This window comes from Salmo trutta, unplaced genomic scaffold (assembly GCF_901001165.1).
Source record: "Salmo trutta unplaced genomic scaffold, fSalTru1.1, whole genome shotgun sequence".
NCBI classification, from domain to species: domain Eukaryota; kingdom Metazoa; phylum Chordata; class Actinopteri; order Salmoniformes; family Salmonidae; genus Salmo; species Salmo trutta.
In genome coordinates this window covers 88,891-116,326 of record NW_021822753.1, presented here as the reverse complement: position 1 = coordinate 116,326, position 27,436 = coordinate 88,891, and the positions used below count along the sequence as shown (strand labels likewise).

General features: G+C 42.1%; 1 protein-coding gene and 1 long non-coding RNA gene across 4 annotated transcripts; one reads left to right on the top strand and one right to left on the bottom strand.

Moving 5' to 3' along the window:
- Positions 1 to 1,400: 1,400 nt before the first annotated feature.
- Positions 1,401 to 3,965, top strand: LOC115184181 (uncharacterized). Of its 3 annotated transcripts, none has more exons than XR_003874220.1 (4): positions 1,401 to 1,531; positions 1,623 to 1,946; positions 2,722 to 2,793; positions 3,852 to 3,965. It is a non-coding gene; the product is annotated as an uncharacterized LOC115184181 (long non-coding RNA). The 3 variants fall into 3 exon arrangements; XR_003874219.1 differs by having other exon boundaries at positions 1,401 to 1,682; positions 1,809 to 1,946; XR_003874218.1 differs by having other exon boundaries at positions 1,401 to 1,946.
- A 12,940-nt stretch (positions 3,966 to 16,905) lies between these two features.
- On the bottom strand, positions 16,906 to 19,105 carry LOC115184183 (uncharacterized). Its single transcript, XM_029745205.1, has 4 exons — positions 18,620 to 19,105; positions 18,294 to 18,368; positions 17,472 to 17,666; positions 16,906 to 17,132 (listed from the first exon to the last, which is right to left on the bottom strand). The coding sequence occupies exons 1-4, from the start codon at positions 18,770 to 18,772 to the stop codon at positions 17,016 to 17,018; spliced, it is 540 nt and encodes a 179-aa protein (XP_029601065.1). The 5' UTR covers positions 18,773 to 19,105; the 3' UTR covers positions 16,906 to 17,015.
- Between the last annotated feature and the right edge of the window lie 8,331 nt (positions 19,106 to 27,436).

Below are 27,436 nucleotides of genomic sequence, written 5' to 3'. Positions count from 1 at the left end.
GCAGTTGGTCACAGTAGCACATACAATGATTTGAATCTGTCTCCACCTTCTCTATATGGTTCAATGTCCAACTGATGGAGGTTTGTAACCATTTAAAACCGTACAACACGCCGTTGATTGTTCTGACTGACTGGAAATCAGCTGAATGCTTCAGTCAGTCTTCAGAACCACTTTTTCTCTGACCACATTGACTCATACAGTACTTAGATTGGAGCCGAAAGGCGACGTGCAGACGTCTACAACTCCATCTATCTGGGTCAGACCCGACCTAGCAGTGGTGAACCACGTAGGAGTGTGACCTGGTTTCAGTGGGTAACACAGATCAGGGGGAGAGAGCAGAGTTGTCAACTCATCCTACCCAGGGATCAACAGAACCAACCTCTTCCAACCCCATTGGATCGGGGACCAATAGTGAGGTACAGATAGTGAGAATTTGCATGGCAAAAGCTTTGGGTTGGTTAAAGGCCATTGATGATCCATTACAGTATCCTCCTCCACAAAACCGCTTTTATCAGCATGATGCACCAGAAAGGTTAGACAGACCTGGCAGCAAGAGATTCTTTCTGCATTTCTGCACTTTTGTTATTGTTTGTATTAAGCCAGAGTGATGACGGTGTTGTATAGTATGAATGATAGCAGTAAAATGCTTAATTGAGTCTTTTAAATTAATGACACAAAATAAACAATGTTTTTAAAATGATTAATACATCAATCCTCAGTAGTAGAATCATTACAAGTCATAAAAACAAAATGGAATCTTCTTCTCTAAATTATTTCCCAGAAAGGGCATATTTACTATGATATTGCAATAACAGTTTAGAAAGTAAGCTATTAAAGCACATCAGTGGGTCAGGTTCACATTTAGTAGAGAGGAGCACAGTTTAGAAGCCTACAGAACAGCAGTTATCAAGAAGATAGTGGATATAGAGCATCAGATACTCATAGACGCATCTCTTCCTTAACTACAATAGAACTACAGCTGCTTGAAGGGGGAATAACACCAATCATGAACCTTCAACCTCGATTTATCCATCCAGTAATCTCGAAGTGGTAAACTCTCTCTAGAACGCAAAACCACAACAAACAAATCTAACCGCAGGACATCGTCGATCTGAAAGAGAGATAACAGCAAGCTCAGCACCAATGCGTCTTGTTCTGGCCACTCCATGGAAATTTGGCGCTAACGAAATGCTGTTACACTTTTAAGCATCACGTTTCGACTGTGGGAATTTTTGAAAGGTGAAGTGATGGGTATATAACATGAAAGAACAGGTGCAGACTGTCAAACTACAGTTCTGCTACACTGCTCTTCTCTCCTCCGTTAATTACGACTCTAAACAATAAGACCGATAAGATGCGCGCTATGATGTTGGTGACGGTTGGTCTGCTGGTGCTGATGTTTGGACACCTGGATGGACGCGCTCTTGGCCGGAAACGACGCGACAGACCAAACTGTCTCCAACGGACGGTCTCTCCCAGACTGATCAAGGAATTACTCAACAAAACAGAAACTCTCACAAACTCTTTACCAGTAAGTAGAAAACTGTTTTCATACTGTTTCAAATGCCTGAAATAAATATTGTTATGTGCATAATAATTCATTGAAATGTATTTTGTTACAGACGTTCCCCAGAAAAATATATGAAAGACTTCTGCCCAAAATCTGTACAACGTGTGCTAAGGTATATTTATAAATCATATTTATAAATCAAAACATAGACTGTTACTGAACTAATTTTGCATTTTATTAAACAAGTAAGAGTAAGAGCAAGCAACAAAACTTGAATTATTTTCATTTTATTTTTTAGAAACAACTTGGCATCTGGGAAATCAACAAGATATTGGATGTCTATGGCAACGTGTTCAACCAGAAATCTTTGGAAGGTCTGTACCCCAAACACTTTGAGGATCTTCTGGCAAGGCTGGAACAAGACGTGCAATCTTGTGTGAGTATTGAACTTTAAGATAGTTCTATTTTTGACCACCTCTTAGAGGAAATGACATTTCTGTTCATCTGTTCTGTTGTATTGTCATCACATGTTAAGGTTAAACACTGACAGTGTTGTAGCTTCAATGAGGCGAACAGAGGTGTATGAGTTCCTCAAGAGCCTATGCAAATCCCAAAGTTGGAATAGTTACCACTTTATTACTGTATGTAATCAGCAATGTTAATATTATGAATATTATAATATGTAATACTCATAAGTAAACATATTCAAAAATAACATTTTAATTAATTTTAACATGATGAAAAGGAACTACATTTACACTAACGGGTGACCAAAAATAACTGTCTGAAAGCCTCCAATCAGCCCCACCTCCAACCAGCCCCACCTCCAATCAACCCCACCTCCAATCAGCCCCACCTCCAATCAACCCAACCTCCAATCAGCCCCACCTCCAATCTGATTGGCTGTTACCTCTACAAAATATTATTAAAAGGCTCAAAATGGAACCCCTCCCATCACAACAAGGTTCTGGCTGTAACATTTACACAGGGGTTCCTCGAAGACCCTTTTCAGAGAGGTTCCAGGTTTAACTGGAAAGGTTCGGCCTGTGTGGCAACCCAAAAGCTTCTTCCAGGCACTTTTACTGCAGACTAGCAGGATGGATGTAGTTGTATACCTGCAGAACACACTGATCACCCACCCATGTTATTGTAAGATATTATAGATGCACAGACAAACAGAAAAGACAACTGACCGTTCTTCCTCTGTACAGCTGGTGGAGTGCCCATCTAGACCAACATGGACCAAGACAACCATCAGGAAGATGGAGAACACTTTTAAGAAGGTGAATATGACTTATCCAACCCTCTTACACATCTCAACATGGTGCTTTATGGCAAAGGCACACAGCTCAAAACAAAACTCATCTCTAGATCTAATTGACCTGTTTTAATGATTCCTCAACTGTTGAAATTTACCTGAGATTGACCTCTTATCTGCACCTGTGTGCATTCACAATCAGTTCCATCTCCTATGGCTGTAGTAACCAATCAGTTCCATCCCCTATGGCTGTAGTATCCAATCAGTTCCATCTCCTATGGCTGTAGTATCCAATCAGTTCCATCTCCTATGGCTGTAGTATCCAATCAGTTCCATCTCCTATGGCTGTAGTATCCAATCAGTTCCATCTCCTATGGCTGTAGTATCCAATCAGTTCCATCTCCTATGGATGTAGTAACCAATCAGTTCCATCCCCTATGGCTGTAGTATCCAATCAGTTCCATCTCCTATGGCTGTAGTATCCAATCAGTTCCATCCCCTATGGCTGTAGTAACCAATCAGTTCCATCTCCTATGGCTGTAGTATCCAATCAGTTCCATCTCCTATGGCTGTAGTATCCAATCAGTTCCATCCCCTATGGCTGTAGTAACCAATCAGTTCCATCCCCTATGGCTGTAGTATCCAATCAGTTCCATCTCCTATGGCTGTAGTATCCAATCAGTTCCATCTCCTATGGCTGTAGTATCCAATCAGTTCCATCTCCTATGGCTGTAGTATCCAATCAGTTCCATCTCCTATGGCTGTAGTATCCAATCAGTTCCATCCCCTATGGCTGTAGTATTCAATCAGTTCCATCCCCTATGGCTGTAGTATCCAATCAGTTCCATCCCCTATGGCTGTAGTATCCAATCAGTTCCATCTCCTATGGCTGTAATATCCAATCAGTTCCATCCCCTATGGCTGTAGTATCCAATCAGTTCCATCTCCTATGGCTGTAGTAACCAATCAGTTCCATCCCCTATGGCTGTAGTAACCAATCAGTTCCATCCCCTATGGCTGTAGTATCCAATAGTAGAGTGTGTTTATGATATGTTGTTGACCATTCATTCCCTCTTTTGGCAGCTGGACACCAACAGGACTTACAAGGCCGTCGGAGAGTTCAAGACCGTCCTCCTGTGGATCAGTGACATGAGAGAGAGAAAGGAAAGTTCAATGGATAAATGACAGTAGTCATCCACCCATCCATCCATCCATCCATCCACCCACCCATCCACCCATCCATCCACCCACCCATCCATCCACCCATCCATCCATCCATCCATCCATCCATCCATCCATCCATCCATCCATCCATCCATCCATCCATCCATTCACACTGTCAAACTGGAGAAGTGGACTGTCACTGATACACACAGAGGAGACGTTCCAGTCACTCCTGAAGAATGAATGCCTCTGATATCATATCAACCACAGCTTCCATCCACCCCTGTCCTGGACAGTCTTCTATCTAATCTACACGATCACCTGGAGCAATGGTGTACACACACACACTGTACACACACACACTGTACACACACACACACACACACACACACACACACACACACACACACACACCACTCCACCCATTCACCACTGGCCTGTGTACCAGCCACTCCAGCCTCCAAGTAATCTGATGCACCAGACTCTACCTCCCACGGCACAAAAGCCTGGGGACGAGGTTTGCATCCAACGGACTCCAACTGACATCATTGGCCTAAATAATCAGCACATTTCCATTATCCAGGAGCTCAACTTGTAAGTTAATGTTTTTGGAGCACTGTACCATGACTCCACCATAACAGTGAGTCATCACAGGATGCTGCTCAGAGTCCAGTTGTACCACACTGTAGAGTACAACAAACGGTCCTTCTATTTTCTATGGTGGTTCCATCATTGGTTTAAAGGTGGCTGTGACGGTCTCCTGGCTCTCTGACCACCTGACTGATTGACCTGTAATGCTGAGAACATTCCTGCAGGTCTGTTATCTTTCACAAGTGTACCTTTACCTGCATTCCACCTCTACTGTTTTTTAAATATTTATTTATTTAACCTTTATTTAACTAGACAAGTCAGTTAAGAACAAATTCATATTTACAATGACGGCCTAGGAACAGTGGGTCAACTGCCTTGTTCAGGGACAGAACGACAGATTTTTACCTTGTCAGCTCGGGGATTCAATCTAGCAACCTTTCAGTTACTGGCCCAACGCTTTAACCACTAGGCTACCTGCCGCCCGGGTTCAATCAAAGCCCTACCATAGTAATGTTTTGATGCAGTATCTTTGCATACAAACGACTGGATGGAAAGCATAGTGAGTGGAGTATCTCCATTAAAAGTCCACTTTAGTCCAGGTCTAGTCTTCATCTAGTCCTTACAATAGATACAGCTCTCCTTTGTCAAGAACAATGCAATTGTCAAAGCTTTGAATCATATCCACTCAATGTAGGATTTTAGCAGTATTTTGGTATTTCAATAGGAAAAGTGTATTTTCTTAAATGTTTTTCTTTAGTTATATTTACTTAGGTTCATATTTATTGTTTTATAAAATATTCTTTGATTATTATTTTTTTTCATATAAATGAGGATGTTATTGTCTGTGACAGGTGAACATAGTTGTGTTTAAAATGATACTTTTTATAATCACTGTTTTGTCTTTACACATCATATTTAATGTATTGTTTAAGTGAATGTTTTTTATACCAAATATCTGTCTGCCTTTTGATTATCAAAATAAAATACAATTTGTATTTCTAAAATTATGAGTTTTCTGAATCTCGTGATTTTTCAGGAGGGAATCAGGAAGGAACGACGAGCGCTTACATTTCAAACATGTGACTTGCGACAAATCGCAGCGCTTAATTTGAGCCTCTCAGTTTTGGAATGTCTTGTTCCGGGACCTCTTGTTGCATCAACCATTTTTATTCACTTTTTGCAATGTAAACACTAACAAAAGCGATCAAAGTTTATTAAATTTGCTTCTTTGTTAATTCTCCTGCCCCCCCAGCCCAAAAAACGTGTGAAAAAGTACATTTTCAGCCCAGGCCTAATATTCTATGAGTAGATTTGGGTTGGACCGGGTTTATGATTTGAGCAAAATTGTAACCTATTTTTGAGACAAACGAGTGGCTGTGTGAACATTGCGCCAGTATCTCTCACATAACTAGAAGGAGATTCCTTTTCTATGATCTCTCTCCCTCTCTGCTCTGATAGACATGAACCTGCAACTCTCATCTCTCCAGCGTTGCACTTCATCACTCATTTCCTTATAGAATCGCGCAAAGGGTTCTGAAGGAACTGCAGCACCTCTGATAAATTGAAATACATTTGCCAAAGTTAAATAATTACTGCTGTCTGTTAGAAATAAATTAAATCATTCAGAATAGCCTACTACACCACGAGAAGACCTATAATTTAGTCACATAGGATAAATATATATATATTTTAAATAGCTGTGGATTGTAGCCCAAAACCAAGGAACTCTACAGTCGGGAACGCGCAGAAAATCTGTCACGCTTCGAAGACACCAACAGTGAGAATTCACAAAATAATACGCCGCTTCATCTGTTTATGTTCGCAACAACAGTTCAACATTCACCTTCTGATACCATTTCTGTCAAGCCGTCAACGCATTCAGCTTGACGCATAGTTCCATAAATCCAACGTCTGCACCACACCGAACCACAGCAGCTGTCTCTGCAACGCAATGCTGCAAGGCAAACGCAGCGTTTGATTGGAAATGAATGTAATTGTGGTGTACCAAAACACAAGACACTGTCGGTGTGATCGAAGCTCAGTGAAAAAACAGCATGCAGACAAAACAGACCTCAATATTTCAAATACAATCTTGGGAAAACACAGGTTGGAAAGCAGATGTCTCCTGCTGAAAAGAGAAGACTCTATGTTATAGACTACCAACATATTTATCAACTTCCAAATACTGTTTTACTAAGTCAAACCAGAGAGATATGCTTTTGAGCTGCATAATGTAAAATGACATAGAATTGTATGAAATGCGTTGATAAAAGGCCACATTTTTTTCCCGGATCCTTGGCTACTAAAAATGTTCCCCATGTGTGGAACTTCAGTAAGTGCCTCTACTCTTCTGCTCTTTGTCACTACGCAAATACAACGATATGCATGATGCTTTATTTTAGAGGACATTTTTATTTCTCATGCATTCCGCTACCTCAGAACTCCCCAGGTCACCCCCCCCCCCCCTCTCGTTCTCACTTTTTGTTCCGGCACCTCCCGATTTACACATTAACCACTGGACAAATCCCATCATTTATGAACCCAATGAGAAACAGCCGTTTGTGACGTGTAAACCAATCCATTCCATCCATCACTGCATCTTGTGATTTAATAGGTAATCAGCAATGTCTTGAACTAGGCACCCTATGTCCTTTATAGCACAAAGTAGTGCACTCAAAGTAGTGCACTCAAAGTAGTGGACTCTGTAGGGAATAAGGTGCCATTTGGAACGTCTCCTGTGAGAAAGTAGTGCTCAGATTTCATCCTTGTGAATCTACTGGTATTCAACCATGTGAAACTAAAAGCTGATAGACTCATTATTAATATACTGGTATTCAACCATGTGAAACTAAAAGCTGATAGACATTATTAATATACTGGTATTCAACCATGTGAAACTAAAAGCTGATAGACTCATTATTAATATACTGATATTCAACCATGTGAAACTAAAAAGTGTCTCATTTGTTTGTATTTACTCCCCCTAGTGGTATTATTTTATACCTCACATCTGATTTGAGATGTGGAGGGAGAGAAAGAAAGACAGAGAGGAAGAGAGAGAGAGGGACAAATAGAGAGAGGAGAGAGGGAGAAAGACAGAGAGAGAGAAAGAGAGACACAGAGAGAGAAAGACAGAGAGAGAAATAAGACCAGATTAAAGAGAACAGTAGATTACTTCAATTGTGTTGCTGTATGAAATATAGAAGCCATTTCCACCACATACAGTAATAGATACGTAAGTCATGTCATGGAGCCATTCTATACATTATCCTACATAGTAATCTGCAGCTCTCCTCTGAGGAGACAGCACATGCTTAGTTAATAGTTACTGTATGAAATGGCTTAGAAACGGAGTGCTGCTGAGGACCTGAGCTCCTCCATCCCACTCACTACCATCTGCCTGTGTGGCTCAGCTTGACTTCCTGGAAGGGGTCGGCCTCTGACACGACCATGCCGATCTCAGACCACAAAACAACCCATTTTTCTCAGACCACAACCCTTGTTTAGGTGGGCTGCCTGAGATCAACTAGCATGCTGCTGCTACTGTTCTGGTGCAAAAACTCAATAGCTGACAGGACAATATTATACCTACTGTACTGACAGGACAATATCATACCTACAGGACTGTACTGACAGGATAATATCATACCTACAGGACTGTACTGACAGGATAATATCATACCTACAGGACTGTACTGACAGGATAATATCATACCTACAGGACTGACAGGACAATATCATACCTACAGGACTGTACTGACAGGACAATATCATACCTACAGGACTGTACTGACAGGACAATATCATACCTACAGGACTGTACTGACAGGACAATATCATACCTACAGGACTGTACTGACAGGACAATATCATACCTACAGGACTGTACAGACAGGACAATATCATACCTACTGTACAGACAGGACAATATCATACCTACAGGACTGTACTGACAGGACAATATCATACCTACAGGACTGTACTGACAGGACAATATCATACCGACAGGACTGTACTGACAGGACAATATCATACCTACAGGACTGTACTGACAGGACAATATCATACCGACAGGACTGTACTGACAGGACAATATCATACCTACAGTACTCTACTGACAGGACAATATCATACCGACAGGACTGTACTGACAGGACAATATCATACCTACAGGACTGTACTGACAGGACAATATCATACCTACAGGACTGCACTGACAGGACAATATCATACCTACGGGACTGTACTGACAGGACAATATCATACCTACAGGACTGTACTGACAGGACAATATCATACCTACAGGACTGTACTGACAGGACAATATCATACCTACAGGACTGTACTGATAGGACAATATCATACCTACAGGACTGTACTGACAGGACAATATCATACCTACAGGACTGTACTGACAGGACAATATCATACCTACAGGACTGTACTGACAGGACAATATCATACCTACAGGACTGTACTGACAGGATAATATCATACCTACAGGACTGTACTGACAGGACAATATCATACCTACAGGACTGTACTGACAGGACAATATCATACCTACAGGACTGACAGGACAATATCATACCTACAGGACTATACTGACAGGACAATATCATACCTACAGGACAATATCATACCTACAGGACTGTACTGACAGGACAATAAACAAACTACATGCACAGCTGAAGCCTGGTATCCTGGTATCCTGGTATCCTGCCACTGGTATCCTGCCTGCACTGTCTGAGCATCATTCTGTTAGACTCAGTCAGACAGCAGCAAACCACAAACTGCTTTACGGAAATATTCTCCACCAACACGCATGCCACTATGTCAGCCTCAGAGCCAATCGGAAACATTTCTCCTTCTCTCAGAACTGACTGACTGACTGGAGGAAACAGTTCTCCTTCTATAATCAGTGACTGAATGACTGTAAGAAAGGCCCTACGTGGGTATCAGTTACATCAGCAGTATGATGACAAGTAATCCACTTTGTGGTTGGACAGAAATAACTTTTATCTCTCTCTGTCAAATGATCATTTATCACTTGCTAAAGAGTTTATCAAATCCATCCCAATAAACATTTTGACAAAACATTTTGGATAACAACATTGATTGACAACATTAATAAAGTATTGCCATTCCATTGTTTTCTATTATTCTATGATACAAATATTGTATTTCATTTATTCTATAAGATAAAGATAAAATAACAAAGATAAGATAACATAAAGATAACATAGGATAAAGATAAGATAACATAAAGATAACATAGGATAAAGATAAGATAACATAAAGATAACATAGGATAAAGATAAGATAACATAAAGATAACATAGGATAAAGATAAGATAACATAAAGATTAGATTAGATAAAGATAAGATGACATAACATAAAGATTAGATTAGATAAAGATAAGAGATATACTTTCATTTTGGTAGAAATAGCTGAGTGCTACACAGCATCATACTTCCTGTGGGGAATTCAGGAAGTGTAGCAGCCACAGAGACACTTTTACCTTGGTAAGACAATGAACTGTGGTTTGGAAATAACTTTGCTGCTAGACACCTTCAATTCCTAGTAATGCTTACAGCACGAAAACTCAGACTCTCGATGTATCCCAAATCACACCATATATAGTTCACTACTTTTGACCAGGGCCCATAGGGTAGTGCATTATGTAGGGAATAGGGTGCCATTTGACCAGGGCCCATAGGGTAGTGCACTATGTAGGGAATAGGGAGCCATTTGACCAGGGCCCATAGGGTAGTGCACTATGTAGGGAATAGGGTGCCATTTGACCAGGGCCCATAGGATAGTGCACTATGTAGGGAATAGGGTGCCATTTGACCAGGGCCCATAGGGTAGTGCATTATGTAGGGAATAGGGTGCCATTTGACCAGGGCCCATAGGGTAGTGCACTATGTAGGGAATAGGGAGCCATTTGACCAGGGCCCATAGGGTAGTGCACTATGTAGGGAATAGTAGTGCCATTTGACCAGGGCCCATAGGGTAGTGCACTATGTAGAGAATAGGGTGCCATTTGACCAGGGCCCATAGGGTTGTGAGTGCACTATGTAGGGAATAGGGAGTCATTTGACCAGGGCCCATAGGGTAGTGCACTATGTAGGGAATAGGGAGCCATTTGAACAGGGCCCATAGGGTAGTGCACTATGTAGGGAATAGGGAGTCATTTGACCAGGGCCCATAGGGTAGTGCACTATGTAGGGAATAGGGAGCCATTTGACCAGGGCCCATAGGGTAGTGCACTATGTAGGGAATAGGGTGCCATTTGACCATGGCCCATAGGGTAGTGCACTATGTAGGGAATAGGGTGCCATTTGACAAGGACCCATAGGGTAGTGCACTATGTAGGGAATAGGGTGCAATTTGACCAGGTCCCATAGGGTAGTGCACTATGTAGGGAATAGGGAGCCATTTGACCAGGGCCCATAGGGTAGTGCACTATGTAGGGAATAGGGAGCCATTTGACCAGGGCCCATAGGGTAGTGCACTATGTAGGGAATAGGGTGCCATTTGACCAGGGCCCATAGGGTAGTGCACTATGTAGGGAATAGGGAGGCATTTGGGATGTATTATTGTTGATGTATTATTGTTACAAGAACAACTTTCCTATATATCACACCAACTCAGCCCAGGTTAACTCCTATATATCACACCAACTCAGCCCAGGTTACCTCCTATATATCACACCAACTCAGCCCAGGTTACCTCCTATATATCACACCAACTCAGCCCAGGTTAACTCCTATATATCACACCAACTCAGCCCAGGTTTACTCCTATATATCACACCAACTCAGCCCAGGTTACCTCCTATATATCACACCAACTCAGCCCAGGTTAACTCCTATATATCACACCAACTCAGCCCAGGTTACCTCCTATATATCACACCAACTCAGCCCAGGTTACCTCCTATATATCACACCAACTCAGCCCAGGTTAACTCCTATATATCACACCAACTCAGCCCAGGTTACCTCCTATATATCACACCAACTCAGCCCAGGTTAACTCCTATATATCACACCAACTCAGCCCAGGTTACCTCCTATATATCACACCAACTCAGCCCAGGTTACCTCCTATATATCACACCAACTCAGCCCAGGTTACCTCCTATATATCACACCAACTCAGCCCAGGTTAACTCCTATATATCACACCAACTCAGCACAGGTTTACTCCTATATATCACACCAACTCAGCCCAGGTTTACTCCTACAGTGAGGGAAAAAAGTATTTGATCCCCTGCTGATTTTGTTTGTTTGCCCACTGACAAAGAAATGATCTGTCTATAATTTTAATGGTAGGTTTATTTGAAACGTGAGAGACAGAATAACAACAAAAAATCCAGAAAAACGCATGTCAAAAATGTTATAAATTGATTTGCATTTTAATGATGGAAATAAGTATTTGGCCCCCTCTCAATCAGAAAGATTTCTGGCTCCCAGGTGTCTTTTATACAGGTAACGAGCTGAGAATAGGAGCACACTCTTAAAAGGAGTGCTCCTAATCTCAGCTTGTTACCTGTATAAATAACACCTGTCCACAGAAGCAATCAATCAATCAGATTCCAAACTCTCCACCAAAGAGCTCTCCAAGGATGTCAGGGACAAGATTGTAGACCTACACAAGGCTGGAATGGGTTACAAGACCATCGCCAAGCAGCTTGGTGAGAAGGTGACAACCGTTGGTGCGATTATTCGCAAATGGAAGAAACACAAAAGAACTGTCAATCTCCCTCGGCCTGGGGCTCCATGCAAGATCTCACCTCGTGGAGTTGCAATGATCATGAGAACGGTGAGGAATCAGCCCAGAACTACACGGGAGGATCATGTCAATGATCTCAAGGCAGCTGGGACCATAGTCACCAAGAAAACAATTGGTAACACATTATGCCGTGAAGGACTGAAATCCTGCAGCGCCCGCAAGGTCCCCCTGCTCAAGAATACATATACAGGCCCGTCTGAAGTCTGCCAATGAACATCTGAATGACTCAGAGGACAACTGGTGAAAGTGTTGTGGTCAGATGAGACCAAATGGAGCTCTTTGACATCAACTCAACTCGCCGTTTTTGGAGGAGGAGGAATGCTGCCTATGACCCCAAGAACACCATCCCCACCGTCAAACATGGAGGTGGAAACAGTATGCTTTGTGGGTGTTTTTCTGCTAAGGGGACAGGACAACTTCACCGCATCAAAGGGACGATGGACGGGGCCATGTACCGTCAAATCTTGGGTGAGAACCTCCTTCCCTCAGCCAGGGCATTGAAAATGGGTCGTGGATGAGTATTCCAGCATGACAATGACCCAAAACACACGGCCAAGGCAACAAAGGGGGGGCTCAAGAAGTAGCACATTAAGGTCCTGGAGTGGCCTAGCCAGTCTCCAGACCTTAATCCCATAGAAAATCTGTGGAGGGAGCTGAAGGTTCGAGTTACCAAACGTCAGCCTCGAAACCTTAATGACTTGGAGAAGATCTGCAAAGAGGAGTGGGACAAAATCCCTCCTGAGATGTGTGCAAACCTGGTGGCCAACTACAAGAAACGTCTGACCTCTGTGATTGCCAAGAAGGGTTTTGCCACCAAGTACTAAGTCATGTTTTGCAGAGGGGTCAAATACTTATTTCCCTCATTTAAATGCAAATCATTTTATAACATTTTTGACATGCGTTTTTCTGGATTTTTTTGTTGTTATTCTGTCTCTCACTGTTCAAATAAACATGCTTTTTCAAAGGTGGGACACTGGCATCACTTTCAAACAAATATTGATATTGAAAGAATGTGGTTTGATTTAACAAGAAACCACTTTTGCTTATTCAGGCTAGTTGCTAGTTTCTAGTGACACCCAGGATGTCACGGTTGTCGTCGGTGAATGAGGACCAAAATGCAGCAGGTACGTGTATGCTCATTTCTACTTTTATTAACTACAAAAAATGAACACTCCAAAACAAACAAAACACGAAAGCGAACGAACAACAAACAGTCTGGTAAAGCCTAGGGCTGAACACAGAACAATCACCCACCAATCACAAACACAACCACACCCTTATATATGGGACTCTCAATCAAAGGCAGATAGACAACACCTGCCTTCAACTGAGAGTCCCAACACCAATTAACCAACATAGAAACACACTCACCAGATTAGACATAGAAATACATAAACAGACTATAAACCAAAACCCTGGAAATACTAAATCAAACCCCCCTTTGAACAAACACACCACCCTGAACCACATAAAACAAATACCCTCTGTCACGCCCTGACCAAACTACAAAACAATTAACCTTATATACTGGCCAGGACGTGACAGTACCCCCCCCTTAAAGGTGCTACCCCGGAAGCACCTTAACAAAAAAAATTTAAAAAATACCCCCAAACAATACCCAAAAGAAAAATTCCCCCTTACTAAAGGGAGGGAAGGGAGGGTGGCTGCCGTCAACGACGGCACTGTGCTACACCCCCCCTCCCCAACCCACCTATTTTTGGAGGTGGCTCCGGCTCAGGCCGTTCCAGGCTGTCTGGGCAGTCTGGCAGCTCGGGACAGTCTGGGCAGTCTGGCCACTCGGGACGTTCAGGGCAGTCTGGCCACTCGGGACGTTCAGGGCAGTCTGGCCACTCCGGCAGGTCAGGGCAGTCTGGCCACTCCGGCAGGTCAGGGCAGTCTGGCCACTCCGGCAGGTCAGCGCAGTCTGGCCACTCCGGCAGGTCAGCGCAGTCTGGCCACTCCGGCAGTTCAGCGCAGTCTGGCCACTCCGGCAGTTCAGCGCAGTCTGGCCACTCCGGCAGTTCAGCGCAGTCTGACCACTCCGGCGACTGTTGACTGGCGGGCAGCTCCGACGACTGTTGACTGGCGGGCAGCTCCGACGACTGTTGACTGGCGGGCAGCTCCGACGACTGTTGACTGGCGGGCAGCTCCGACGACTGTTGACTGGCGGGCAGCTCCGACGACTGTTGACTGGCGAGGCTGGGTTTACGCACTTGCCGTTTAGTGCGGGGAGCGGGAACAGGACGAGTCGGACTGGGTGGACGCACTTCCGGGTCCGCACGAGAGACAGGAGCTGGAAACCCAGGGCTATGGAGGCGCACAGCCGGTCTAGATCTTACCTCCTGCACAACCCGCCTTGGCTGGATGGAACTAGTAGCCCTGTACGAGCGGAGTGCTCGTACAGGGCAGACTGGGCTGTGCAGGGGCCTGATGGTAGCCGTGCGTAGAGCGGGAGTTGGGTAGCCTGGTCCTCGGAGGCGTACCGGCGACCAGATGCGCTGCGCAGGCATCCTCCTACCAGGCTGGATGCCCGCTCTAGCACGGCACCTGCGAGGGGCTGGAATAACTCGCACCGGACTGTGCGTGCGTATGGGTGAGATAGTGCGCTTCTCAGCAAAACATGGCGCTCCCCACCCCATACGCTCCTCCATATAACCACGGGTAGCTGGCTTCTGGCTCTTCCTTCGCCTAGCCAAACTACCCGTGTGCCCCCCCAAAAAAATTTCTTGGGGGTGCCTCTCGTGCTTCAACGCCAGTCTTGTCCCTCGGAAACGTTCCCGGTCCATGCCCGCCTTACTCCTTTCCTCTCTCTCGCGTACCACCTGTTTCCAAGGCAGGCGATCTTTCCCTGCTTGGATCTCCTCCCAAGTGTAGGAGCCTTCTCCCTCCAAGATCTCCTCCCAAGTCCATCGCTCTTGTTTGTCCACTTCGAACTTCCTCCGCTCCTTCCTCTGCTGCTTGGTCCTTGAGTGGTGGGTGATTCTGTCACGGTTGTCGTCGGTGAATGAGGACCAAAATGCAGCAGGTACGTGTATGCTCATTTCTACTTTTATTAACTACTAAAAATGAACACTCCAAAACAAACAAAACGCGAACGCACAACAAACAGTCTGGTAAAGCCTAGGGCTGAACACAGAACAATCACCCACCAATCACAAACACAACCACACCCTTATATATGGGACTCTCAATCAAAGGCAGATAGACAACACCTGCCTTCAACTGAGAGTCCCAACACCAATTAACCAACATAGAAACACACTCACCAGATTAGACATAGAAATACATAAACAGACTATAAACCAAAACCCTGGAAATACTAAATCAAACCCCCCTTTGAACAAACACACCACCCTGAACCACATAAAACAAATACCCTCTGCCACGTCCTGACCAAACTACAATACTAATTAACCCTTATACTGGCCAGGACGTGACACAGGTTTTTCAGTTGTATCACTTTCACACAAATTGTAATGAATGTAGTATTTTTTAATTATGCTCTTCTGCAATCATAAGTCCATTTTCACCCCTGTAACCTCCAACTGTCGTCTTCAGAGCTGCACTCTGTTGAAGGACACTCCCACATATAAATACAACCCAGAGAAGCCAAGGCAGCATGACTCAGTGGTATATCCATCTCATCAGTGGCATTTGTGGGTGAATGTGTCAACTTTACACTGTAACTCAACAGATACTTGTCAGTTTCCATGAGAGAGAAATGGTTCATCTCTAGTATTGATGGTGTCAGTCTGTCACCTCAGAAAGTACGACAAGTTGGGGTTTCTGTGTAGACCGGCCGCGCAACCCCAATACACGTCAGGTGACAACACGGAAATGTGGGATCTGAGTTAAAGGTTCCTACAACACACTCATCTCAGGACACAATCAAATGAATGATCTGACCTTTACAGCTCCAGAACCACAATCTGAAATAATGTGACTCAGCATAATTTAATTCACATCAGGAAATAAACTGGATGCTTTCTACATCCATTATTAAAATGACCAAGAAATAGAAAATGACTCACATTAATTAAGACGGAGAGAATTAAGAAAGAACAGCACTTCAGTAACATAGAATCCTAATTGGAAACTGGATAAAAAACACATTTTTAAAAACCAGACTCAAGATATGTAACAGGATATATTTTCAGGTGAATTTATTCACAGGATATAAATACAGTACGTATGATCCATTGATTGTGAACTATGATATCAAATCAAATAGTACTACATTACCACTGTTATAGGACCAATGGAAATTCCCTTCATACAAAGTTGATAAATATTCACTACTATAAATACTAACATTATGTCATTGCACTTAAATATATAATAAATATGTTAAATGATGTTTAAGTTAAATAAATAGCACCGTGAACAAGCATGGTGGCCAGTAGGTGAGGAAGCTGGGAGGCAGTTGTTAAGTCAACGTTGGGAAAGTGACTGTTTCTCCTTTAATGAAGGTGTTCAGCATGGTGGCCAGTAGGTGAGGAAGCTGGGAGGCAGTTGTTAAGTCAACGTTGGGAAAGTGACTGTTACCCCTTTAATGAAGGTGCTCAGTTGCGTTTTTATTTCTGCTTGAAGTGGATACCGGCAGTGAAATGACATCACACTTTCCTAATGTATTACAGTCTGTAGTCTCCTCTGTCTTCAATCAGTCAGTCAGTTGGTGGTTCTGTCTGGTCTCAGCCCTGTGTGTCGTTCTCGGCTCTCTGATGGAGACAGGTCCCCAGCTGGGAAGCTCTCTGGTAGACCACTTTGAACTCGTTCACAGCCTTCCTCTGGACAACAGCATCATTGGTCTAAACAGAAGTCACAACATACATTTAGAGAGACGTCATCATCTTGACCTGACCAGTGGAGTGTCCACACTTGGAAGACGGCATTCAGACAACAATGGACTTTTTAAAAACTATGAGACACACAAGCACACATTTACTCTCTCTCTCTCTCTCTCTCTCTCTCTCTTTCTCTCACACACAATTCATTTTTTATATACTGACTCATCCCAAATGGTACCACATTCCCTATATAGTGCACTGTCTATAGGGCTCTGGTTAAAAGTAGTGCACTATATAGGGAATAGGATGCCATTTGGGATGCAAACAGAATAAGTGAATATCTTAGTTTAGTCTTTTGACCTTAATGTCTGCCAGAGCCTGTATCTTCATCTTCAGTCTGTCCTGGTAGTAGCTCCTCTTCAGATCCTCCACCTTCCCATGGAGTCTGCTGAGGCCCTGCTTGACTTCATCTGGATAGTTCTCCTTCAGCATGTTGGAGAAGATGTTTAGGTACACGTCCAGAGTGGCATTCAGGAGCAGCCACTGTTCATGCTTCTAATGGAGAGAAGACCACAAAAGGGGAGAGGAGAGACAGGGGGTAAAGGCACACCATTAACAATGAGTACATCCTCAGTACCTGACAGCAGACGTTGAGGTTGAATCTACAATAGCAGGGCCAGCAGTTTAGCAGACCTTGAATTGAATCTACAATAGTAGGGCCAGCAGGTTGACAGGGCCAGCAAGTTGAATCTACAATAGCAGGGCCAGCAGGTTGACAGGGCCAGCAAGTTGAATCTACAACAGCAGGGCCAGCAGGTTGACAGGGCCACCAGGTTGAATCTACAATAGCAGGGCCAGCAGCTTAGCAGACATTGAATTTGATCTACAATAGCAGGGCCAGCAGGTTGAATCTACAATAGCAGGGCCAGCAGGTTGAATCTACAATAGCAGGGCCAGCAGATTGAATCTAAAATAGCAGGGCCAGCAGGTAGAATCTACAATAGCAGGGCTAGCAGGTTGAATATATAATCCCTGGGCCAGCAGGTTGAATCTACAAAAGCAGGGCCAGCAGGTTGAATATACAAGTAATGTTGGCTTTAAAATGGAAAAATCCAACTATGTACAGAACTTTTTGAGTTCAGTAACATTTGTTGAAAACGGAAATTAAGATGAGATATTTACCTCAAACTTGCCATCAAGCTCTATCATGAGGTTCCGGAAGGCAGGTTTGGCGAACAATTTGATGTCGTTCAGATCCTGAATAAAATGAGTACATTTGACTTTTAGCACACAGACTCAAGCAGAGTTTTAAGAACAATTTATCATATAGATCTTGTCTTTTTCTAAATGTGTACATCATGAAGTTGGAAAATACATTGTGGTATGTTTGTGGTATGTGGCCAAAGTAGTGCGCTATAAACTGAATAAGGTGCTATTTGGGACACATCCATGACCACGGACCAGAGAAATCAGTTTAAACAGGTTTAAGGCTTTCTATTGTAACTCACCAAAGGGCCTTTCAGAGTTTCGATGTCTCTCTCCATGTTTTCGGACACGAAGCTGGGCCCAAGGTCAGAGCAAGAGTGGTGGGGGCGTCCCAGAACCACTACAGAGCAGAATCCCAACCATACTACCACAACAAGATCCAGGGCTGAATTCATATTATTATCCTGGTTACAGCGGCTCACGTTCTTTCAATCCACAGAACAAAAGCTTCGCAAAATATATCAAAATATGCCCTTAAGAAGTCTTTCGAAGTCTTTGAGAAGTCTTTCAAGGAGTCCTTTTAGAGTTAAGCTGTGGAGTCTATGTTGACTGTACCTGTCTGTAGATGGAGAGTCAATGTGAGTCAGTAATGGTGGCCTGGTGTCTCTCTGGGGTTTATTTATATGTGAGACAGAGAGCTGTGCAGCAGCAGAGTCTGCTGGAGACAGCGATGATGGTTAGAGGTTACGGAGGTTTTGGGGTTTGTGGGTTCCTCTTCTTGGTAAGTTTCCTTTAAATCAGAGGTGTTCTGCTCCTAAATGGGTGACTCTTCCTCAGTACCCCCCCCCCCCCCCCCCGCAGCTACCCCTGATCAGGTCATTTTCGAGGGATTTTTTGGAAGGGCCACTACGGGGGTGGGGGAGCGGGGTGAGTCAGTTTGGTGAGTGACGTGAAGAATAAAAGCTGGTATCTCAAGGGAAAACCCTTTGAAGAACCCTTTTTGTTCCAGGTAGAACCATTTTGAGTTCCATGTAGAACCCTTTTGAGTTCCATGTAGAACCCTTTTGAGTTCCATGTAGAACCCTTTTGAGTTCCATGTAGAATCCTTTAAAAGGTTCTACATGGATCTCAAAGGGTTGAAAAGAACCGAAGAACCCTTTTGGAAGCCTTTTTTCTAAGAGTGTAGATACTGTTGTCAGAGGCTGGTGATTAGGAGTATGCCGATCTGCCTTCTCAGCTAATGCCCTTGTCTTTTCCTGCTACCACTGGCTACTTTGTTGAGGGAAGATCTACTTGCTACGATTGTGATAGGTTGTTTTGTCACCTAGCTATCTTAATATGAATGCAATGATGTAAGTCTCTCTGGATAAGAGCGTCTGATAGATGACTGAAATGGAAAAAAAATGGAAAATAAATGACGTTTTATTAAAAATGATAAATGCTCTGACATTATGTTATATATGTTATGTAATGTAATGCAATGTTTGCTATACAGTTGAAGTCGGAAGTTTACATACACCTTAGCCAAATACTATTAAAATCTGTTTTTTACAATTCCTGACATTTAATCCTAGTAAAAATTCCCTGTCTTAGGTCAGTTAGGATCACCACTTTATTTTAAGAATGTGAAATGTCAGAATAATAGTAGAGAGAATGATTTCTTTCAGCTTTTATTTCTTTCATCACATTCCCAGTGGGTCAGAAGTTTACATACACACAATTAGTATTTGGTAGCATTGCCTTTAAATTGTTTAACTTTAACTTGGGTCAAACGTTTCGGGGAGCCAACCACAAGCTTCCCACAATAAGTTGGTTGGGCCAAACGGTTCTATTTTTGTTTCATCAGACCAGAGGACATTTCTCCAAAAAGTACGATCTTTGTCCCCATGTGCAGATGCAAACTGTAGTCTGGCTTTTTTATGGCGGTTTTGGAGCAGTGGCTTCTTCCTTGCTGAGCGGCCTTTCAGGTTATGTCGATATCGGACTCGTTTTACTGTGGATATAGATACTTTTGTACCTGTTTCCTCCAGCATCTTCACAAGGTCCTTTGCTGTTGTTCTGGGATTGATTTGCCCCTTTCGCACCAAAGTACGTTCATCTCCAGGAGACAGAACGCGTCTCCTTCCTGAGCGGTATGACGGCTGCGTGGTCCCATGGTGTTTATACTTGTGTACTATTGTTTGTACAGATGAACGTGGTACCTTCAGGCATTTGGAAATTGCTCCCAAGGATGAACCAGACTTGTGGAGGTCTACAATTTTTCTTCTGAGATCTTTTGATTTTCCCATGATGTCAAGCAAAGAGGCACTGAGTTTGAAGGTAGGCCTTGAAATACATCCACAGGTACACCTCCAATTGACTCAAATGATTTTAATTAGCCTATCAGAAGCTTCTAAAGCCATGACTTCATTTTCTGTAATTTTACAAGCTGTTTAAAGACACAGTCAACTTAGTGTCTGTAAACTTCTGACCCACTGGAATTGTGATACCGTGAATTATAAGTGTAATAATATGTCTGTAAACAATTGATGTTAAAATTGTATGTCCTTACCGACTTGCCAAAACTTTAGTTTGTTATGAAGAAAATTGAGGAGTGGGTGAAAAACGAGTTTTAATGACTCCAACCCAAGTGTATCTAAACTTCCCACTTCAACTGTATTTATCTATGTTATATAATGTAATGTACTGTATGTTATCCATGTTATATAATTATCTATGTTATATAATGTACTGTACTGTATGTTATCTATGTTATATAATTATCTATATTATATAATGTACTGTATTGTATGTTATCTATGTTAGATAACGTAATGTACTGTATGTTATCTATGTTATATAATGTACTGTACTGTATGTTATCTATGTTATATAATTATCTACATTATATAATGTACTGTATTGTATGTTATCTATGTTAGATAATGTAATGTACTGTATGTTATTTATGTTATATAATGTACTGTACTGTATGTTATCTATGTTATATAATGTAATGTATTGTAATTATCTATGTTCTATAATGTAATGTATTGTATGTTATCTATGTTATATAATTATCTATGTTATATAATTATCTATGTTATATAATTGTCTATGTCATATAATGTTATGTATTGTATCTAATCTATGTTACATAATGTAATGTATTGTATGTTATCTATGTTATATAATGTAATGTATTGTATGTTATCTATGTTATATAATGTAATGTATTGTATGTTATCTATGTTATATAATGTACTGTACTGTATGTTATCTATGTTATATAATGTAATGTATTGTATGTTATCTATGTTATATAATGTAATGTATTGTATGTTATCTATGTTATATAATTATCTATGTTATATAACTATCTATATAATATAATGTAATGTACTGTATGTTATCTATGTTACATAATGTAATGTATTGTATGATATGTATGTTATATTACATTATTTAACATAGATATATACCCCCTCCACTACCCAGAGACATGTCTAATTACCTACCACCTTCACTACCCAGAAACATGTCTAAATACCTACCACCTCCACTACCCAACATTATCGTGTCCTAGTCAGAAACGTGATGCAGTACGTGACCTGCCGTAATACAATATGTTGATCTGCTCATACCTGTATATATTTTTGTTAATATTTGTGTCAATAGTTCACTACAGTTTATCAGCATCACACTGGCTGCCTTTTGACTGTTTTGGTTTCTATTCAAAATGAGAGACGTCGTATACAGAGAAACTATGTATGAGAACAGTTTGTAGCTAATCCTAATCCTATGCTGATAACATGGAGTAGGAACTACTAGTAACCAGCTGTGGTTAATCCTATAGATAATGCTGATGATGTGGAGTAGGAACTACTAGTAACCAGCTGTGGTTAATCCTATAGATAATGCTGATGATGTGGAGTAGGAACTACTAGTAACCAGCTATGGTTAATCCTATAGATAATGCTGATGACGTGGAGTAGGAACTACTAGTAACCAGCTGTGGTTAATCCTATAGATAATGCTGATTATGTGGAGTAGGAACTACTAGTAACCAGCTGTGGTTAATCCTATAGATAATGCTGATGATGTGGAGTAGGAACTACTAGTAACCAGCTGTGGTTAATCCTATAGATAATGCTGATGATGTGGAGTAGGAACTACTAGTAACCAGCTATGGTTAATCCAATAGATAATGCTGATGATGTGGAGTAGGAACTACTAGTTACCAGCTGTGGTTAATCCTATAGATAATGCTGATGACATGGAGTAGGAACTACTAGTAACCAGCTGTGGTTAATCCTATAGATAATGCTGATGATGTGGAGTAGGAACTACTAGTAACCAGCTGTGGTTAATCCTATAGATAATGCTGATGATGTGTAGTAGGAACTACTAGTAACCAGCTGTGGTTAATCCTATAGATAATGCTGATGACGTGGAGTAGGAACTACTAGTAACCAGCTGTGGTTAATCCTATAGATAATGCTGATGATGTGGAGTAGGAACTACTAGTAACCAGCTGTGGTTAATCCTATAGATAATGCTGATGACGTGGAGTAGGAACTACTAGTAACCAGCTGTGGTTAATCCTATAGATAATGCTGATGATGTGGAGTAGGAACTACTAGTAACCAGCTGTGGTTAATCCTATAGATAATGCTGATGATGTGGAGTAGGAACTACTAGTTACCAGCTGTGGTTAATCCTATAGATAATGCTGATGATGTGGAGTAGGAACTACTAGTAACCAGCTGTGGTTAATCCAATCGATAATGCTGATGACGTGGAGTAGGAACTACTAGTAACCAGCTGTGGTTAATCCTATAGATAATGCTGATGATGTGGAGTAGGAACTACTAGTAACCAGCTGTGGTTAATCCTATAGATAATGCTGATGATGTGGAGTAGGAACTACTAGTAACCAGCTGTGGTTAATCCTATAGATAATGCTGATGACGTGGAGTAGGAACTACTAGTAACCAGCTGTGGTTAATCCTATAGATAATGCTGATGATGTGGAGTAAGAACTACTAGTAACCAGCTGTGGTTAATCCTATAGATAATGCTAATGACATGGAGAAGGAACTACTAGTAACCAGCTGTGGTTAATCCTATAGATAATGCTGATGATGTGGAGTAGGCACTACTAGTAACCAGCTGTGGTTAATCCTATAGATAATGCTGATGACGTGGAGTAGGAACTACTAGTAACCAGCTGTGGTTAATCCTATAGATAATGCTGATGACGTGGAGTAGGAACTACTAGTAACCAGCTGTGGTTAATCCTATAGATAATGCTGATGATGTGGAGTAGGAACTACTAGTAACCAGCTGTGGTTAATCCTATAGATAATGCTGATGACGTGGAGTAGGAACTACTAGTAACCAGCTGTGGTTAATCCTATAGATAATGCTGATGACATGGAGTAGGAACTACTAGTAACCAGCTGTGGTTAGTCTTTTAGATAGTTATGATGATGTGGAGTAGGAACTACTAGTAACCAGCTGTAGTTAGTCTTTTAGATAGTTATGATGATGTGGAGTAGGAACTACTAGTAACCAGCTGTGGTTAATCCTATAGATAATGCTGATGACATGGAGTAGGAACTAATAGTAACCAGCTGTGGTTAATCCTATAGATAATGCTGATGATGTGGAGTAGGAACTAATAGTAACCAGCTGTGGTTAATCCTATAGATAATGCTGATGATGTGGAGTAGGAACTACTAGTAACCAGCTGTGGTTAATCCTATAGATAATGCTGATGATGTGGAGTAGGAACTACTAGTAACCAGCTGTAGTTAGTCTTTTAGATAGTTATGATGACGTGGAGAGGAACTACTAGGAACCAGCTGTGGTTCCAACCATGATGCACAGAAAGACACTCAGTTTTTCTCTCTTTTCTCCCCCGCTCACTATTCTGCTCAGTACACACACTGCTTCCACTCAAAGGCTGCACCCTAATCCTTATATAGTGCACTACCCCATGGGCCCTGGTCTAAAGTAGTGCACTACCCCATGGGTCCTGGTCTAAAGTAGTGCACTACCCCATGGGTCCTGGTCTAAAGTAGTGAACTACCCTATGGGCCCGGGTCTAAAGTAGTGCACTACCCTATGGGCCCTGGTCTAAAGTAGTGCACTACCCTATGGGCCCTGGTCTAAAGTAGTGCACTACCTTATGGGTCCTGGTCTAAAGTAGTGCACTACCCCATGGGTCCTGGTCTAAAGTAGTGCACTACCCAATGGGCCCTGGTCTAAAGTAGTGCACACCCAATGGACTATGAAATTAGTGCACTAAAAAGGGAATAGAGTTCCATTTGGAACGTAACGTAATCCACTTGTTCAACAGCCTCATCTCTTTTACCTCAAATAACTTTGACAGCAGCCTTAACAACGTTTTCAGGACCAATACATCTGCAATACAACACAATCCTCCCTTTATTGATCTATTTGTACAGAAACTCTATATGTTGTGAGGTCACAGTGGCCTTATGGAAGACGTGTAGAGAGGAACTGCATTGGAAAAATATATATGAGTTGGTGTGATATATAGGAGTAAACACTCTGCTGAGTTGGTGTGATATATAGGAGTTAACCTGGGCTGAGTTGGTGTGATATATAGGAGGTAACCTGGGCTGAGTTGGTGTGATATATAGGAGGTAACCTGGGCTGAGTTGGTGTGATATATAGGAGTTAACCTGGGCTGAGTTGGTGTGATATATAGGAGGTAACCTGGGCTGAGTTGGTGTGATATATAGGAGTAAACCTGGGCTGAGTTGGTGTGATATATAGGAGGTAACCTGGGCTGAGTTGGTGTGATATATAGGAGTAAACCTGGGCTGAGTTGGTGTGATATATAGGAGGTAACCTGGGCTGAGTTGGTGTGATATATAGGAGTTAACCTGGGCTGAGTTGGTGTGATATATAGGAGTTAACCTGGGCTGAGTAAAAATTGCACATTTGCATCAACAATAATACATCCCAAATGCCTCCCTATTCCCTACATAGTGCACTACCCTATGGGCCCTGGTCAAATGGCACCCTATTCCCTACATAGTGCACTACCCTATGGGCCCTGGTCAAATGGCTCCCTACTCCCTACATAGTGCACTATCCTATGGGCCCTGGTCAAATGGCACCCTATTCCCTACATAGTGTACTACCCTATGGGCCCTGGTCAAATGGCACCCTATTCCCTACATAGTGCACTACCCATGGCCCCTGGTCAAATGGCACCCTATTCCCTACATAATGCACTACCCTATGGGCCCTGGTCAAATGGCACCCTATTCCCTACATAGTGCACTACCCTATTGGCCCTGGTCAAATGACTCCCTATTCCCTACATAGTGCACTACCCTATGGTCTCTGGTCAAATGGCACCCTATTCCCTACATAGTGCACTACCCTATGGGCCCTGGTCAAATTGCACCCTATTCCCTACATAGTGCACTACCCTATGGTCTCTGGTCAAATGGCACCCTATTCCCTACATAGTGCACTACCCTATGGGCCCTGGTCAAATGGCACCCTATTCCCTACATAGTGCACTACCCTATGGGCCCTGGTCAAATGGCACCCTATTCCCTACATAGTGCACTACCCTATGGGTCCTGGTCAAATGGCACCCTATTCCCTACATAGTGCACTACCCTATGGGCCCTGGTCAAATGGCACCCTATTCCCTACATAATGCACTACCCTATGGGCCCTGGTCAAAAGTAGTGAACTATATATGGTGTGATTTGGGATACAGCGAGAGTCTGAGTTTTCGTGCTGTAAGCATTACTAGGAATTGAAGGTGTGTAGCAGCAAAGTTATTTCCAAACCACAGTTCATTGGCTTACCAAGGTAAAAGTGTCTCTGTGGCTGCTACACTTCCTGAATTCCCCACAGGAAGTATGATGCTGTGTAGCACTCAGCTATTTCTACCAAAATGAAAGTATATCTCTTATCTTTATCTAATCTAATCTATTCTTTATGTTATGTCATGTCATCTTATCTTAATGTCATGTTATGTAATCTTATCTTCTCCTTTATCTTATGTTGTCTTATCTTTATGTTGTCTTATCTTTATGTTGTCTTATCTTTATGTTATCTTATCTTCAGCTTTGTCTTATGTTATCTTATCTTTATCCTATGTTATCTTTATGTTATCTTATCTTTATCCTATGTTATCTTTATGTTATCTTATCTTTATCCTATGTTATCTTTATGTTATCTTATCTTTATGTTATCTTATCTTTATCCTATCTTATCTTTATGTTGTCTTATCTTAATGTTATCTTATCTTTATCCTATGTTATCCTATGTTATCTTATCTTTATCTTATCTTATCTTTATCTTATCTTTATGTTATCTTATCATTGTTATTTTATCTTTATCTTATAGAATAAATGAAAAACAATATTTGTATCATAGAATAATAGAAAACAATGGAATGGCAATACTTTATTAATGTTGTCAATCAATGTTGTTATCCAAAATGGTTTGTCAAAATGTTTATTGGGATGGATTTGATAAACTCTTTACCAAGTGATAAATGATCATTTGACAGAGAGAGATAAAAGTTATTTCTGTCCAACCACAAAGTGGATTACTTGTCATCATACTGCTGATGTAACTGATACCCACGTAGGGCCTTTCTTACAGTCATTCAGTCACTGATTATAGAAGGAGAACTGTTTCCTCCAGTCAGTCAGTCAGTTCTGAGAGAAGGAGAAATGTTTCCGATTGGCTCTGAGGCTGACATAGTGGCATGCGTGTTGGTGGAGAGTATTTCCGTAAAGCAGTTTGTGGTTTGCTGCTGTCTGACTGAGTCTAACAGAATGATGCTCAGACAGTGCAGGCAGGATACCAGTGGCAGGATACCAGTGGCAGGATACCAGTGGCAGGATACCAGTGGCAGGATAACAGTGGCAGGATATGAGTGGCAGGATACCAGGATACCAGGATACCAGGCTTCGGCTGTGCATGTAGTTTGTTTATTGTCCTGTCAGTACAGTCCTGTAGGTATGATATTGTCCTGTACAGTCCTGTAGGTATGATATTGTCCTGTACAGTACAGTAGGTATGATATTGTCCTGTCAGTACAGTCCTGTAGGTATGATATTGTCCTGTCAGTA

Coding starts and splice junctions, on each gene's coding strand:
- LOC115184183 (XM_029745205.1), bottom strand. CDS start 18,772: ATGAATTCAGCCCTGGATCTTGTTGTGGTAGTATGGTTGGGATTCTGC. Junction 18,369..18,619: donor AAACTCTGAAAGGCCCTTTG/GTGAGTTACAAT, acceptor CATTTTATTCAG/GATCTGAACGACATCAAATT. Junction 17,667..18,293: donor AGCTTGATGGCAAGTTTGAG/GTAAATATCTCA, acceptor TCTCTCCATTAG/AAGCATGAACAGTGGCTGCT.